This window comes from Cyprinodon tularosa, unplaced genomic scaffold, assembly GCF_016077235.1.
Source record: "Cyprinodon tularosa strain WSP-4 unplaced genomic scaffold, ASM1607723v1 ctg19, whole genome shotgun sequence".
Lineage (NCBI taxonomy): Eukaryota > Metazoa > Chordata > Actinopteri > Cyprinodontiformes > Cyprinodontidae > Cyprinodon > Cyprinodon tularosa.
In genome coordinates, this window is record NW_024038678.1 from 2,858,769 (window position 1) to 2,873,411 (window position 14,643).

The 14,643-nt window shown below is 39.0% G+C and overlaps 1 protein-coding gene across 1 annotated transcript in view; it reads left to right on the top strand.

The window, feature by feature from the left end:
* The window catches only part of si:dkey-151g10.3 (serine/threonine-protein kinase WNK3), a 47,476-nt gene that overhangs the window by 11,890 nt on the left and 20,943 nt on the right, over positions 1 to 14,643 (top strand). Inside the window, exon 3 of the mRNA XM_038283141.1 lies at positions 13,191 to 13,363. Within this exon, the coding sequence (XP_038139069.1) occupies positions 13,191 to 13,363 (173 nt within the window). The remainder of the gene's footprint in view (positions 1 to 13,190; positions 13,364 to 14,643) is intronic.

A 14,643-nucleotide genomic window follows, 5' to 3' on the forward strand; every position in this document is an offset into this window, starting at 1 on the left:
AAATTTTGAAATTTTCTTCAACATCAAAAATATAAACTACTGTGTGTTTGATCCATTGTTTAAAATCCAAGTTTAATAACATGATAATACATCTGCAAGCCACTGATTGTCTAATAGGAGCTGAATGGAACCCTTTGTCCTTCACAAACTTTGGAGTGGGAAGAAAATAATGAAATGCAGCTTGAGTGGACTACTCTAGATTTAATATTCTGTGTCCAACAATATTTTGTTATCCATATAGTTATTGCAAAGCATTGGTATATGGTATGAATTAAACATTCGGTGGGTGGTGTGGACTTTTCTTATCCTCACAATAGAAAGCAGTGTTATGGTGAGCTGTTTCACTTGACTGTTTGCTTTGTGAGCAACACCAGCCACGTGTTTGTTCGGGAGGTAATTCCAAAACAAGATCCTTGGCTAATCCTTAAGATCAGACTACGTCTTTGGACTAACAAGCAGCAGGCATGCCGCTGCGTGACCTTTACTGGTATTACTCCAATACCTACTGATAAGCTTCAGGATAGAAGCAAGCCTTTGCTCCTACAACAAGTCTCTATATTTGTTTCAGTAACTCAGCTTGCTCTGTAAAACACATTATACAGAAGAATCACACACAGACCAATGTTATTTTGTCTGTGTTAAGATTTTACACTTAGTACTAATGAGAGACAGTATTTGAGATCAGATATTGCATAAGACAAATAACAAATATGCCTCAATTGACAATGCATTGCATTTTATTGAATATAACTATCTACTTTTAATTAATCTGTTAAATGAAAAACAAGATATTTTACTCATCTCAGCTAAATTCATTTGGGTTTTAATTTATAAACACAGTTTAGTATGAGATGGCATCTTGTATCCATTGTTTTCTTATAGGATGCACAAAAAGACCAATCCAATGATCTATCCATCCATTCTTTCATCCATCCATGCACCCATCTATCCATCCATCCATTCATGGATGGCCTATACTTATCCTTGCAGCATTGTAGGGGGCCATTGGCCCCTTTCCAGAGGTGGAATACACCTCGGATAGGTCAAGACATAACCAGGAGTATTTTTAACAGTCAAAGCATAACTAGATTTTAACTTACTGGGCAAAAAGCTTGAAGAGAAGTAAAAAGTGATAATAGAGTATGGAACACACAGAAACTAGAGGAGATGGTGAAAGTAAGACGGGGAGTTGATGAGCCAAACAGGGGATTACCATGGCATCCCTCCCAGAGAGCAGTACTACAGCTAGGGCTAAGTTCCCACATTCAGAGAGACACTGGATACACCAACATATATGCTCTTACACACATGTTGCACAGTCATACACACCTATAGATGGATCCAGTTTCCATTCACTACAACCTTCTAGTCTCCCAGAACACATGACCTATCCTCTACCTGGCAAAAGCCAGTAAACAGCTTTAATGTGCAGTGGCATTAAGTGGATAAATACAACTCTGAAGATGCACCATCAAAGATTTAAGCTGACCTGATAAAACTGGGGCTGCTGTATCTGTTAATTTAAACATTCCTATTTAATATCTGAAAATACATAATGTGCATTTTTATGTCTTAACACTATGAAGTTTCTGTGTAAAAGTTATAAATTAAACGCACCTCTGACCATTCATTTAGGTAAGCTAGGGTATGAGCTGTTCAAAGGCAGCCTAAAAAATCATTACCACTATATCACTTTTCCTAGAAAGGTTTTGTATCTGCAACTTCCTGTTTACTGGATGTGTTTGTGTGCTGTTTGCACACATATGTAACTTTCTGGTTGAGAGCTTTTGTTATGCAACATACAGTGCAACACTGAACTAGTTTGCCTATCAGTGTCCCTCTCTCGTTCTCTGCCCCCCTCCCATTCCCCTGTCTCCCCTTCACTTTTTGTCTGTTTGGGTGAGCATGCAGAGGAATCCATGGAGTTGATTAGAGTGGGTGCCTGTCAGGCTGGAACAAAAACCCTGCACAGACAGCATAACTCGGGCGGCAGAAACCAGACTGGTTCAACCCAGACTGGTCCAGCTAAGCTTTGCCCTACCACTCTCAAAGGACTGGTACAACAATCAGGACGGAAGCTTAACGATTGCCAACTTAGATATTTGGCAAATTTGTTATGTTGGCAGTGCCTTACAAAAGTATACAAATCCCCTGAAGCTTATTTTAGATTTTGAGACATTTCAACCACAACCTACCAACACAATTGGTGGATAACTTTTGGACTGAAAGTGATGTGATTTAAAAATATATCTCTAAACTTTGACTTGCATTTGCATTAAGTCCCCTGAAACAGTACTCTAGATTATCGTATTTCATCAGTGAAACAGCTGCAAGCAGCAGCGGGTTTTGATGTGGGTGATATCAAAAAAGGATCCAGGAAGGCATATTAAAGGAGATTGCACAAGCAGCAGATAAGCTGATACAACTAATAGCAAAACACATGGGGCCAAATAAAACTTGTGACTTGTCTATTGCCTTTATGGTTAAAAAGTCAGTGATTAGGTGCTGCATCTATGGGCTCAGTTCTCAGATCAGACCACGTCATCTCTTTACAGTCAGCCTCCGTAATCATGAAATTTCAGACATTCATTAAAATACTAGCTTCCCTACCGTGCCATAGATTTCCAGTGATGATTCTGCTTTGCAGTGTAATGAACCTTGGCATCTGTTGTTGTTTCCTGCGTATGTAAGTCCTGATTAGACTATCATTTGTCGTATCCATTTCCCAAAAGCCGACTCTGTCAAGTAAATTCAACAGAGGCTGCCTTCTTCACCTTAATCTCTGCAAACAACTAAATATCACAATTATAACCAAACTTCCTGAATGTTACAGGGGCCCCCATGTTAATTTGCTTGTTTACCTTTAGAGAGCAGTAATACCGTAGATCGTCACTAGGAGGCATGCTAGCGTGGTGTGTAAACAGTTGTAAACAACCGAGGTCGGCATGGATAACTGATCGAGCACGGTCCGAACTCGGCACGGATCTGTTTTTAGAGTGTTGTGTAAATGGGGCTTATGGGCGAGAGGCGGGGTACACCCTGGACAGGTTGCCAATCTGTGGAAGGTCTCAATTCACTCAAATTCAGTTTATTTATATAGCACCATTTCACACATCATCTCAAGGCACTTTACAGAGACAATACAGTCATATTAATTAAAAAATTTCTGTCAAGGAAAACTAGCTGATTGAATCTTGTCATTGACTTGCAAGACATGCTCCTCCTGGATGAGCTTGCGGCAACGATTTTAGCTTGCATCTTGTCTTGGACTCTTCAGCAATCCCTCACACCGAGCATGCATGTAGCAACAGTGGAGAGGATAAACTCCCTTTTAACAGGAAGAACGCTCCAATAGAACCAGGCTCAGTGTGAGCAGCCATCTGCAGAGGCTGACTGGGGTTCAAGGAGACAAAAGCATGCTTTAAAAAAGATTCAGAGATACAAAAGGTAACTGTTAAAGGAAAAGTCTGGTCACATTCAGAATACAAACTTCTGGAAGTACTTTAAGTATTAAATTATTACAAACTGTTCAATAAATAAGTGTTTTTAATTAAGAGTGTCTGCGGCAGGAGCAGAGGCACATTTGGATTCATTGTGACACACAGGCAGACGACCTGTGTTTTTTCTCTGGCCAGAAGTTCGATGGCAAATCCTCCTTCAAGTTGGTATTCCAACGAAGAACCTGTGGTGGATCATGAACTGGAAAGGTGAAATAACAATTTATTTTTTCACTTTTATCCTATGTATAATAACATCCAACTCCCATGCACGTGCAGCACTGACAGTTTATTTATAGCTCTTCCAAATTTCAATGGTGAAGTCCTCTTGAAATTGTTGTTGATTGCAGAGGTGTCTATTAGTTCCCATTGATTTTGCTTGTAAAGCTGGGAGAATGGCACTAGGCTTACCACACCGTGACATCACTGCTGGAAGATGTCAGGAGTGAGGTACTACTATATTTGGGCAAATATGTCTCTTCCTGGACTCAGTGATCGCAACGAAAAATATTGTTTTTATTTCTTTTACTGATTAATGTTAAATTCATGGCGAATTTATTAGTTTTAGGTATAAATAATAACCAATTGGTTACTCCTTGCTGACCAGACTTTTCCTTTAACTAGCTCCATGGTTGGTAATTCCTTCTTAGCTTCTCCGTTAGCCCGTCTCTGCTGCCCCTCTTACAGAGGTCTCACACACCGCTTCCTCCGGCTTTCTCCTAGGCCTGGCCTTCTCCGTGAGTCCACTGCATTGATTTCGTCCGTAGCACTGCGCAGCTTTTTACACACCGTTAGTGGTCGTGGTTGCGGGATTGATGCCTTTTATGTAGCGTTCTGAATGTCATATTTTGTGGAATTGTCGAAAGAATTGTCGACCGTCTCCATGATGTAAAAACGGTGGCACTGTTTCTCTGTTCTTTAAACACATCCTCCTTTTTTCATATTATTTCTGCATTAAAAACTCCAATTGGGTGAAATAGGCACTTCCTGTTGCCTGTTGTCATGGGGACTTGTCGAATCGGGGCTCCACTGATTATGGCTTTTCATACTTGTTATGCACATGCTCAACTCTGGGTGGTTTTACTTAGAGCTGATTGAACTGATTCATAGCAGCCTTTGTGAAACCAGAAACTCAGAGTTACTGACATTTGACTAGATCAATTTAGAGTTGCGGATTTGAATCTGAGCTTTTTAAACCTGCTTCGTGAAACAGACGCAAGAAGAAACATCTGTCCGGCATGAAATTCTCCTCGGTTGGAGCAGGCTGTAAACGCTCTACCTCCACCTACCTCTCTAGTCCCCAGCAACTATGCAAACATCACTCTGTTTTTAACAGAGATGGGAAGTAACGAAGTACAAATACTTCGTTACTGTACTCAAGTAGATTTTTCTGATATTTTTACTTTACTTTACTACTTATTTTTATGGTGACTTTTTACTTCTACTTCTTACATTTTTACACAAATATCTGTACTTTCTACTCCTTACATTTTTAAACATTGACTCGTTACTTTAGTTTTGAATCATTTCAATGGAGTTACCGTTATTATTTTTCACGTCATCAATACCAAATTCAATCTAATTGGATGGGAATCTACGTTGCATTTGACGCACCACTACGAGATGAATTGACAGATTCGGCGGTATTCATTGGCGGCAAATCATTGCAGCTTGGTGGCGGTGGCGTTAGCATATAGCATGGACGACTAGATGATTGAAAATGAACACAACGGAGATCTAGTCCTATTGGCAGACATCCATTTAAAATGTAGGCAACGGCATGAAAAAAGTGGTTTCTACTTTTACTTTTATACTTTAAGTAAATTTACAAGCCTGTACTTTGTTACTTTTACTTGAGTAAAGAAGTTTAATCAGTACTTCCACTTTTACTAGAGTATTTTTTAAAACAAGTATCTGTACTTTTACTCAAGTACGAAGAGTGAGTACTTTTGCCATCTCTGGTTTTTAACTATAAGTTTTATCAAAAAGGAAAGTTTTAAGCCTAGCCTTAAAAGTAGACAGGGTGTCTGCTTCACATACTAAAAGTGGTGGTTTGTTCCACAAGAGAGGAGGCTGATAACTAACAGATCTGCCTCACATTCTACTTTTAGAAATTCTAGGAACCACTAGTAAAGAGAGTGAATTACTCCTAGGAACATAAGGTACAAACCGAACTCTGATATAAGATGGAGCCTGGCCATTTAAGGATTTATATGTAAGGAAGAGGATTTTTAAAATGTATTATTGGTCTAACAGTAAACCAATAAAGGAAGTTAAGATAGGAGAAATATGATGTATCTTTTTAATTTTCATCAGAACTCTGGCTACAGCATTTTGGATCAGCTGAAGGCTTTTAACTACAGTTTGTGGACTTCCTGTTTGTAAAGAATTACAATAGTCCAGCCTTGAAGTAAAAAATGCATGGACTAGTTTCTCAGCATCACCCCTGGGCTGGATATTTCACTTCTTTTTTTTTTTTTTTTTTTTTTGCAATATTCTGCAGATGAAAGAAGGAAATTCAAGAAAGCTTTTACTATATTAACTAAATTAAAAGAGATTTGTAGACTGTTTTGTCTGGAACAAAACACAGATGTGTACCAATTAGGTTTGATACCAACAACTACCATCCTTACCCACACATTTCTAAAAGCTTGCTAAGCCACTGGTTGTATAATATGAGAATGCCTGATGTTTTACTTGGTGTAACAAATTACAAAGAAACGACAAGCCATCTATCAACTTTATTATGATGATTAAATAACAGTCGTGTTTTCCCTATTAAATAAAATACATCATTGATGTCTAACTAACAATAAAATTTAATCTAAACAGATTATAGCTGAATTGAGCAGACCAAATTTAAACTGATCAACTAGAACAAGCCAGACACAAGTTCTTCCAGGTCACTAACAGCTGGTAAGTGTCCCTGGGGCTGTTTTCTTCCACAAAGACCTTTTATAACTTGACCTGTAACAGAGATTAAATTGCAAGCTATTGTTGACAGCATTTACCACATAAACCATTAACTGCACAGCCTTCTCTAGAATCAATAAATCCGTGGTACTTCCAAGGTCATAACAAATGTTGTACGTAATCCACCAACAGTGTGGGAGCTTTGTCAGTCAGATTTAGTAGTAGTACTCCCTCATGTATTATAAGATGCATTATTTTAATAAATACTTTGTTTTTAATCTCTAGATTTAAACTTGCTGAAACTGTGATGCCTTATCCTTAAAGCCCAGAAAGATTTTATACACGTACATAATGTTAGTACAAAATTAAGTATCATGCTGTGTGTTTGACTCTGGATTGGACAGCAATTAAGGAGCTGATGTTTATAATACAGTTTGCACAAGATTTGCACTTTTTGGACTGGGTTCTGAGCTGAAACTTTTCAAAGAATTAAGCTGAGGTTGGTTATATTTTTAACAAATAATTAGAAATGAGCGAATACTGAGGATTGGAACTTATTTTACATGGAGGTGAGTGGATTTCAAGGAGAAATTAAGTCAAACCATATAGCTGAGGTTGGCAGGTGTTTGGTGTTTGTTGTCCAGAGATGTCTTGTCCTTTTATCCTTCTTCTTAGGAACATTGGCATGTTGGAGGGTGGACAGCTCTTTGTAGGAGTTCTCCACAAAGACACTAAGGAGTGGATCCCAGAAATGCCAAACTTGAACATCAATTGGAAAATCTGGTGTCCTGAGACAGGGGAGGCTAGAAGAAAGGCTTGAAAAATTAAAGCAACCCAAAGCGTTTAGAGACTGATTACCTCTCATATGAGCAAATGCTCTGCTATTTGTCTCAGGGAGTCAGCTCTTCCTTAATCACCTTTTTTTATGACCATCAACTGCAGAACTTGTGCCTACTGCTCCCACCTTGGAAAAGAGGAAAACAAAAACAAAAAAAAACAGCACACCAATCTGTGGATATCACAATAAGTGGCATACGATATGACAAGCGATAAAAAAAACAGTTGAATTTTTTAAAGCTGGATCACAAAATGGGAATTTAACCCCAGTCTTTCTCCACCAAAATTTTAAATCCTAGATGGTAACGGACCGATGGAACTTTTTATCTGTAACTTATTGCCAAACCTATACTACATGGCGACATACAGTTGTCACCCTCCTTCATTTACAAAAATGTCCATGAACCTTCTGTTGACTGTTAGAGCAGCCAATGCCTAATTGTCCATCTGGTACTTCGGCAAACAAGAGTCTAACCTAGAAGTAATCTCTCTGACATCTGATGCTAATGCGGTGTTTGCTAAAACAGATGTTTTAGGGCCCACATGCTTTGGTATTCATGGTCCAGCCTCTTAGCATTTACCAAAGGTGCCCTGTGAGCCATATCCTGTCCATTTATACCAGGGTTTTATGAGGCTTATTTATAACCTACAGGTTGACCTTCTGCCCTGCCAGATGTCTGGTCTAAATATGTATATATATATATATATATATATATATATATATATATATATATATATATATATATATATATATATATATATATATATATATATATATATATATATATATATACTTTACATATTATTTTCATCTGCTACTTTCTAAAATGCATTTTAGGTAAATTAAATAAAAAAAATGCTCTCAATATATTTATGTGATTTCTGTGGCCGATGAGGGAATGAGATGTGTGGGGGTTGTTTAAAAGGGCAACCAAAGGAGTTAAGAGAGCTGTCACAGTTCCTCTTCTTGCATAAGAAATAAGCAACAGCAGCCTTCTGAAAAGACACAGCTGTGCTCTCACTACACCTGCCTAGAGGCATTTGACCCAACTGGCTAATAGAGTTGTTCTGTGGAGTTTATATTGTATAATTTGTAGTATTAGGTCCTTGAAATTTGGTTATGTCAGATATTTTCTTCTACATTATATACTGATCTAAGTGACCAGCTGCAAACTGCGGTGTCAGAAGCAAAAATCAGCCCTCTGGTGAATCTTGTCAAGAAAAATGCTACAGTGGGAGTAGGGAAGTGTTTGTCTAGTGGCTAGAGCTGTGTGCTTTTGCTCTGCAAAGGTTGCAAGAACCTGGTTCAATCCCCACAGCCTCCACTCCGACTTCCTGAGTAAAACCCTTAACCCCACACTATTCCCTGGGCACCAAACAATGGCAGTCCACTGCTCCCCAAGGGGATGGGTCAAATGCAGGCAGTGAATTTCCCCATAAACAGACAATAAAGGGATTTCCACATAGATCACATAGATAATAATTCATGGGGAACTGCACATCTGGACAAAATAGTTGGTAACCCTGAAAGAAAACACGCAATGGTCACATTAGTTACTTAAAACTGACTAAAGTAATGATAAACAAAAATTCTTTGAAATTAACATATGAAAGTCAGATATTGCTTTTCAACCATGCATCAATAGATCCAGTTTAAAAAATAAACTCAAGAAACAAGCCTGACAAGAGGGATGGTACCTCTAGAAAAGACCCAAAATAATGTGACCCAAGGGACATGTTAAATCAAGGTACCCGGTATTCCTACTAAATGGCATCACAGGTGTCTACAATCATGTAATCAGTCAGTGGCCTTTATATAGGGCTACAAGTATTTGCTGTGTTGTTTGGTGACATGGTGTGTACCACACTCAACATGGACCAAAGGAAGCAAAGAGAGTTAACTCAGGAGATTAGAAGGAAAATTATAGACCATTTTTCTGCTTATGTCACAGTTACTTCAGAACGTTACCTGGAGGCAAAACAAACTGACACAGGGTTGGATCCACAAGGAGCTTAAATTGACATATTGTTTTGTCAGAGTACAAAACATATTACAGACAATTAGAAGTTTTATCCCATACCTGCTGCCCTTCTGCCCACATAAATACATAATGTTTACCAACTGAGAAGGGTCAGGAGAAAGCATGTTTAGGGTAAAAGCTATCCATACCCAAGCAGCTTGATGTTCTGGTGACTGCAGTTGCACATATTTAGAATTGCAAGATATATGGGACTGTAGTCAACCTTCCTGGAAATGGCCAGTTTGGTTCAGCGAATGACCTATGGACAGATGAGACAAAAATGTAACTGTTTGCCAAGGCAAAGCAGTTCTATGTTCACAGAAGGATAAATTAAGTATATAAAGAAAATAAAACAGTCCCTACTGTGAAACATGTAGGAGGCCCTGTTATGTTCTGGGGCTGCTTATTTTCTTATTCTGGCAGAGGGTTTCTCTAATCTCTGAAGGTTACGATAAAATATTAAAGTTCAAATAGAAACGAGTGCATCTAGAGCAGTTTTATCGTGTGTGATGGTAGATTATCGTTTCTTTTCGCTATGTGGCTGGTCTAAATCGCAATAAAATGCTCCAAGTAATATAAATCGTAGGATTTTACAGTATGCTGAGCACCTCTAGCGATCTGCGAGTCCGGTGAGAGCCATCATGTGATGAAACCCAGCCGTGACATCAGTGTAGTCAAACGTCCTCGGGCGGGTGTATAGAACCACCACATCACGCATTGTTAAGCACTCTGAAAGGATCATTAAAACGTAATTACAATGGTCTATTGTACTGCTGCCAATTCTAGGAATGACTTTGGATCGGGAAAAAGAATATTTAATTATCCGAAGGACTCTGTTTGGCATAAAATTTCGATCCAAAAGTAAATAGATTAGATAAAAATCAACCGGACAATCTGGCGTCCAAACCGATACAGCAAACTATGTTCAGATCACAGCAGATTGTTTTATCATCAATCCTGCTCTCACTGGATCAGGTGGTTTCAATATACCAAAGTTGCAATGGCTTGTTTTCTTTGATGTATAACTTTAATAAATTGCCTGATGGAAATAAAGCTGATGCATCATTTATTTTTTTATGAAATATTTTATTTCATAAAACAACAAACCCTAGCTAGTTGCACAGTTTAGTATAACCGCAGCTCCAGACGGATTTCCATATCATTATGGTCCGGGCTCCAGAACAACAAGAACTGCGATGGATAACAGTCAGTTACCGCAGGTAGACAATGTTTCCCACCTGTACAGCAGAAAAGACGCGGTACTTGACCGCTCGCTGCAATCGGATAACCGAGGGGCCGCCTTCCCCATCCAGGCACAGCAGCGCAGCACAACCTGCTATCCAGAATTGCCAGCACCTCACACAGGGCTCCAACACTGACCGCCAGCCTTCACAAACATAGCAAGTCAATATTTATTCACCTTTGTGATGGAGTTTTTATCCTTTAACAAGGATAGATACGAAGCCATCAGTCTTAGTGGTTGTATTAATGCTAATTTGTCATATTAATAAATTAATTAGACAGTGTGCTTTCACATCTTTGAGTTGATTTGTGAAGAACATGTTTATGTAAGGTTTGTCTAGACACAACTGAACAGCTATAGAAACACTAAATGAACTTGTGACCTCTGCTTACACTGACGCTGCCTGATGTGACACTCAACAAGGAAAAGTAGACGCTGAGGAGGCTGCAAACAGAAACACACAACCAGGTTGCCTGTCTGACTCTGTGCCAGACAGTGAAGCAGAGTGATGCTCCATATGAGGAGTGAGACAGAGAGGCTCAAACAGAAGCAGCACATCCTGTCACAATAAAGAACTTTTCGTCCTCAAACACCTTTTTTTTTTTTTTGTTCTCGAGGTACAAAAGTTTTATACAGATGTGCTTGAGAAAAAATAAATCAGCATTAAGACTTAGGAGAACGACGGATAATGACATGTAGTGCATTGCAAAAGCATTGTACTCATTAAAGTTTCGACTAATTGTAAGGTGAAAGGAAAAAGGCATCTTTTTTTTGTCTGTATCTACTCCTCCAATATTTTTATTGGCCTCTTCTGCTCTTTTATGTCCTTTGTATTGCTAAGTCTCTCTTATGCCATGCATTCTTAATATTTAAAACAGACCTGACCTAACTGCTGTGCCCCCTGGTCTACATGATGCTGTTTGTTCACTGAAGTTCTCTGAGGTCTTCGATAAACAGCAGGATTTATACTTTGAATAAACTAAAAACAGATGTACTTTATTTACTGATAAGATCTGAAGGTAATTGGTATACTAAGGTGTCGAATTAAACAGGGCTTCATATGCATGATGGGGAGAATTATTGACTACTATATGACCATGTATGGCAGGAAATCACCATAAAAATGCACTCGATTTAACCACACAAAATGTGAAAAAGTTTTGATCGCTATTTGCATGTGCATCTCTTTATTTGCACTATAATATAACTAGTGTTATGAAAGGTGTAACCTATTGTTAGGCATTCTAGGACCACATAGTGCCAACAGCATTTTTTCCGACACACTTCAGTTGCCTGTTAAAGAGGAGGGATCAAGGAATTGCCTTCCCAACTAGTATTACCAGAAAAGGATAGAGCACAGGGAGAGAAGCATCCAAACACTGCAGGGGCTGCGGTGATGAGAGATAAAAGAAATAGATTCAACCATCAAAAGTTGTATTACATGGTGCTTGTTTTTTTTTTATATTGTTTGTATTTTGCATATTTGCACCCAAATACCTGCAGGGCACTGACTGTGATGGGGTTTTTTTTAAAGCAAAAAGCTCAGCATCAATGGAATTGATCGGTGGAAAACCAGTCTTATGATGAACACTATTTATGGCTTGTTTGTACGTGACACCGCATTAGCTGCCTTTGGACTCTATATCTTACTTTAAAGCTGGAGCAATTTTATTGTAAACTTGTTTTTTACCATTAAGGTATTTTTAATGACAGGTACCTGTTTTAAACTATGCAGTTCTTCTGAACGGCGTCTTACTGTACCAATGGTTCTAAAAAGTAGCTGAACAGATAAAAGGAAAACACAGGAATGTGTAGGTTGTTTGCTCACATATAGCAGATGAATCTGCTGTTTAATGCAATTAAATATTATGCACTAGCCTAAAGGAAAAGGAAGAGCTCCTGCAAAGTGAAATATGGTATTGTCAATATAGGTTCTCTTGTATCATCACAAACACGTAACAGATTTTTAAGAATACATGTTTTTATTACAGGAATTTTATTCTGCTTTTGTCTTGGTATTGCTCCTTAGTACAAGTTGGTTATTTTTTCTATTTTATCAATACACTCTTTGTAGTATGTTTTATTCTGATTTTATTATTTTTATTAAATTATGATTATTTATATCTTTTTTTTATCTTTTTCAGTACTGCACACCGTGTTAGTTAAACAAATTGTTTTCAGAATGGATTTTATAGATCGAATGGATTTGCATGCTAAAAGCACAGAAAAGGGTTAAAAAGGACTTAAGCTGAGATGGATTATATAACCATACACATACTATTCAAGAACAATGTTTGCTTTATGTACAGTAGAATTTGTTCTTGTGCATAAGAATAGTCAAGCGCTCTTTCTATTTTCTATAATGTCGCATGACTGTATTTCTGATTCCTGCAGCAGCGCTTCTTTGTGCTATATTGGCAATATGGTGCATCTGCAGTAAAAATGTGTTTAAAGCTACAGCTTGGGTGTTGCCTAAGCTTTACTGCATTTTTAGATAGCTATCACCATCTAGTGGTATAATGCCTTATTACATTTGTACAAGTAACAGGTAGCCAAGCTCATGATGTTTTAAATGTAATCTCTTCATGCTATCTTATACCGTGGTGCTGTAAATAAGCCATACGTGTATATATTCTGATCATTTATCTTTGCTTGTACTTTTTTGTTTCTTTTTTGCAGGACCGTAAGCTAACCAAAGCAGAGCAGCAACGTTTCAAGGAGGAGGCAGAAATGTTGAAGGGACTTCAACATCCCAACATAGTCCGCTTTTATGATTCCTGGGAGTCTGTGCTGCGTGGAAAGAAGTGCATTGTACTGGTCACCGAGCTCATGACATCTGGAACACTCAAAACGTTAGTGAAAAATCACATATGTATTCCTCACATTCAGATTTATTATTTAAAAAAGGGCCAGTATATAGAAAAAAAGATCTTTCATTTTCCCAAAGAAAATTCCATTAGGCCTGATTGTGTTCCAAGGATGATTTCCATTTGTTTATTTTATTTGGCAGGTTTTGTGCTAGCATGTACCACATGTACATAAAGCAAAGGCATTTGGCCATTTTCGTTTCAAATTGTAAGCACCAAATACTGTAAGAAATTAGAACATAAGGGATGAACACAGCCTACACAAAGCATGGCAGATGACAGCTGAAGCCTTAAAGGTACACTATGCAACCGGTGTTGATTTTCCAGTGAGGCTCCCTCCAGAGGGCGAAAGTAAAAGTGCACTGTCGTAAATATGCACAGCTGTTCTCCTGGTTTCTCCGTCAAGCCAGGCGTGGTTGTTTTGAGCTTAGCAGCGAATGACTAATGCTGCGTTCACACTGGACGTAGCTGGCGCGACAGAAGCAGCGAGTTTACATGCAAAGTCAATGGTTGACGCGCAACAAAAGGTCCCGCGGCGCGTTTTGAGCACCAGGCGCAGCACGTCTGAGCAGCTGAAGCAGCGCGTCGGGTGCGTTTAACGCAGGGAGAGAGACACAGCGCTGATGATCTCTCCTCTTAAACAGTTTATTGACGCCTAAATTAACTTAAAATGTAGAAATCTGCCGGCAGAATATGCAGTTTGGATTATTTAGATGAAAAACACCTACCAGCTGCCGCGGTGAACCGCTGCTGATGAAGGGATCCATACTGTTGGCGCCCCGCTGGTATGTGGGGGTCTGAGCGCCTCCGACAGAAAAAATATTGAAGGCAGGATAATAATCTGAATGAACTGACTGCACTGATTACGTTTTCAGGTGTATTTTCTCACTTAAACACATATTAAAACTACTTTATTCCCGCTGATCACAGCAAATATAGCTGCAAGGCAGAGAAAGGATAGTGAAGCTCCGCCCAACGCGCCTCAGACACAGCCGGAGCAGCAAAGCTGCTTCAGCCACGAGTCAGAACTAACTGGTACAAGCAGCAAAAAGGAAGCAGCAGATGCGATTTTGCTGCTTTTGCTGCGTGAACGTAGCATAACTGCACAAAGATCGCCACTGTGCTAGCAACGAGAATGCTTTTAACTGGGGGCGTGTAGCAGTTCTCGCCGTAAAGCAAGACTGACTCTCACGAGACTTCTGAGCCTGTGGGTGCGGGTCGGTGCTCCTGCAGTTGCAAGTGCGGTATTTCCCCCACAGACCACC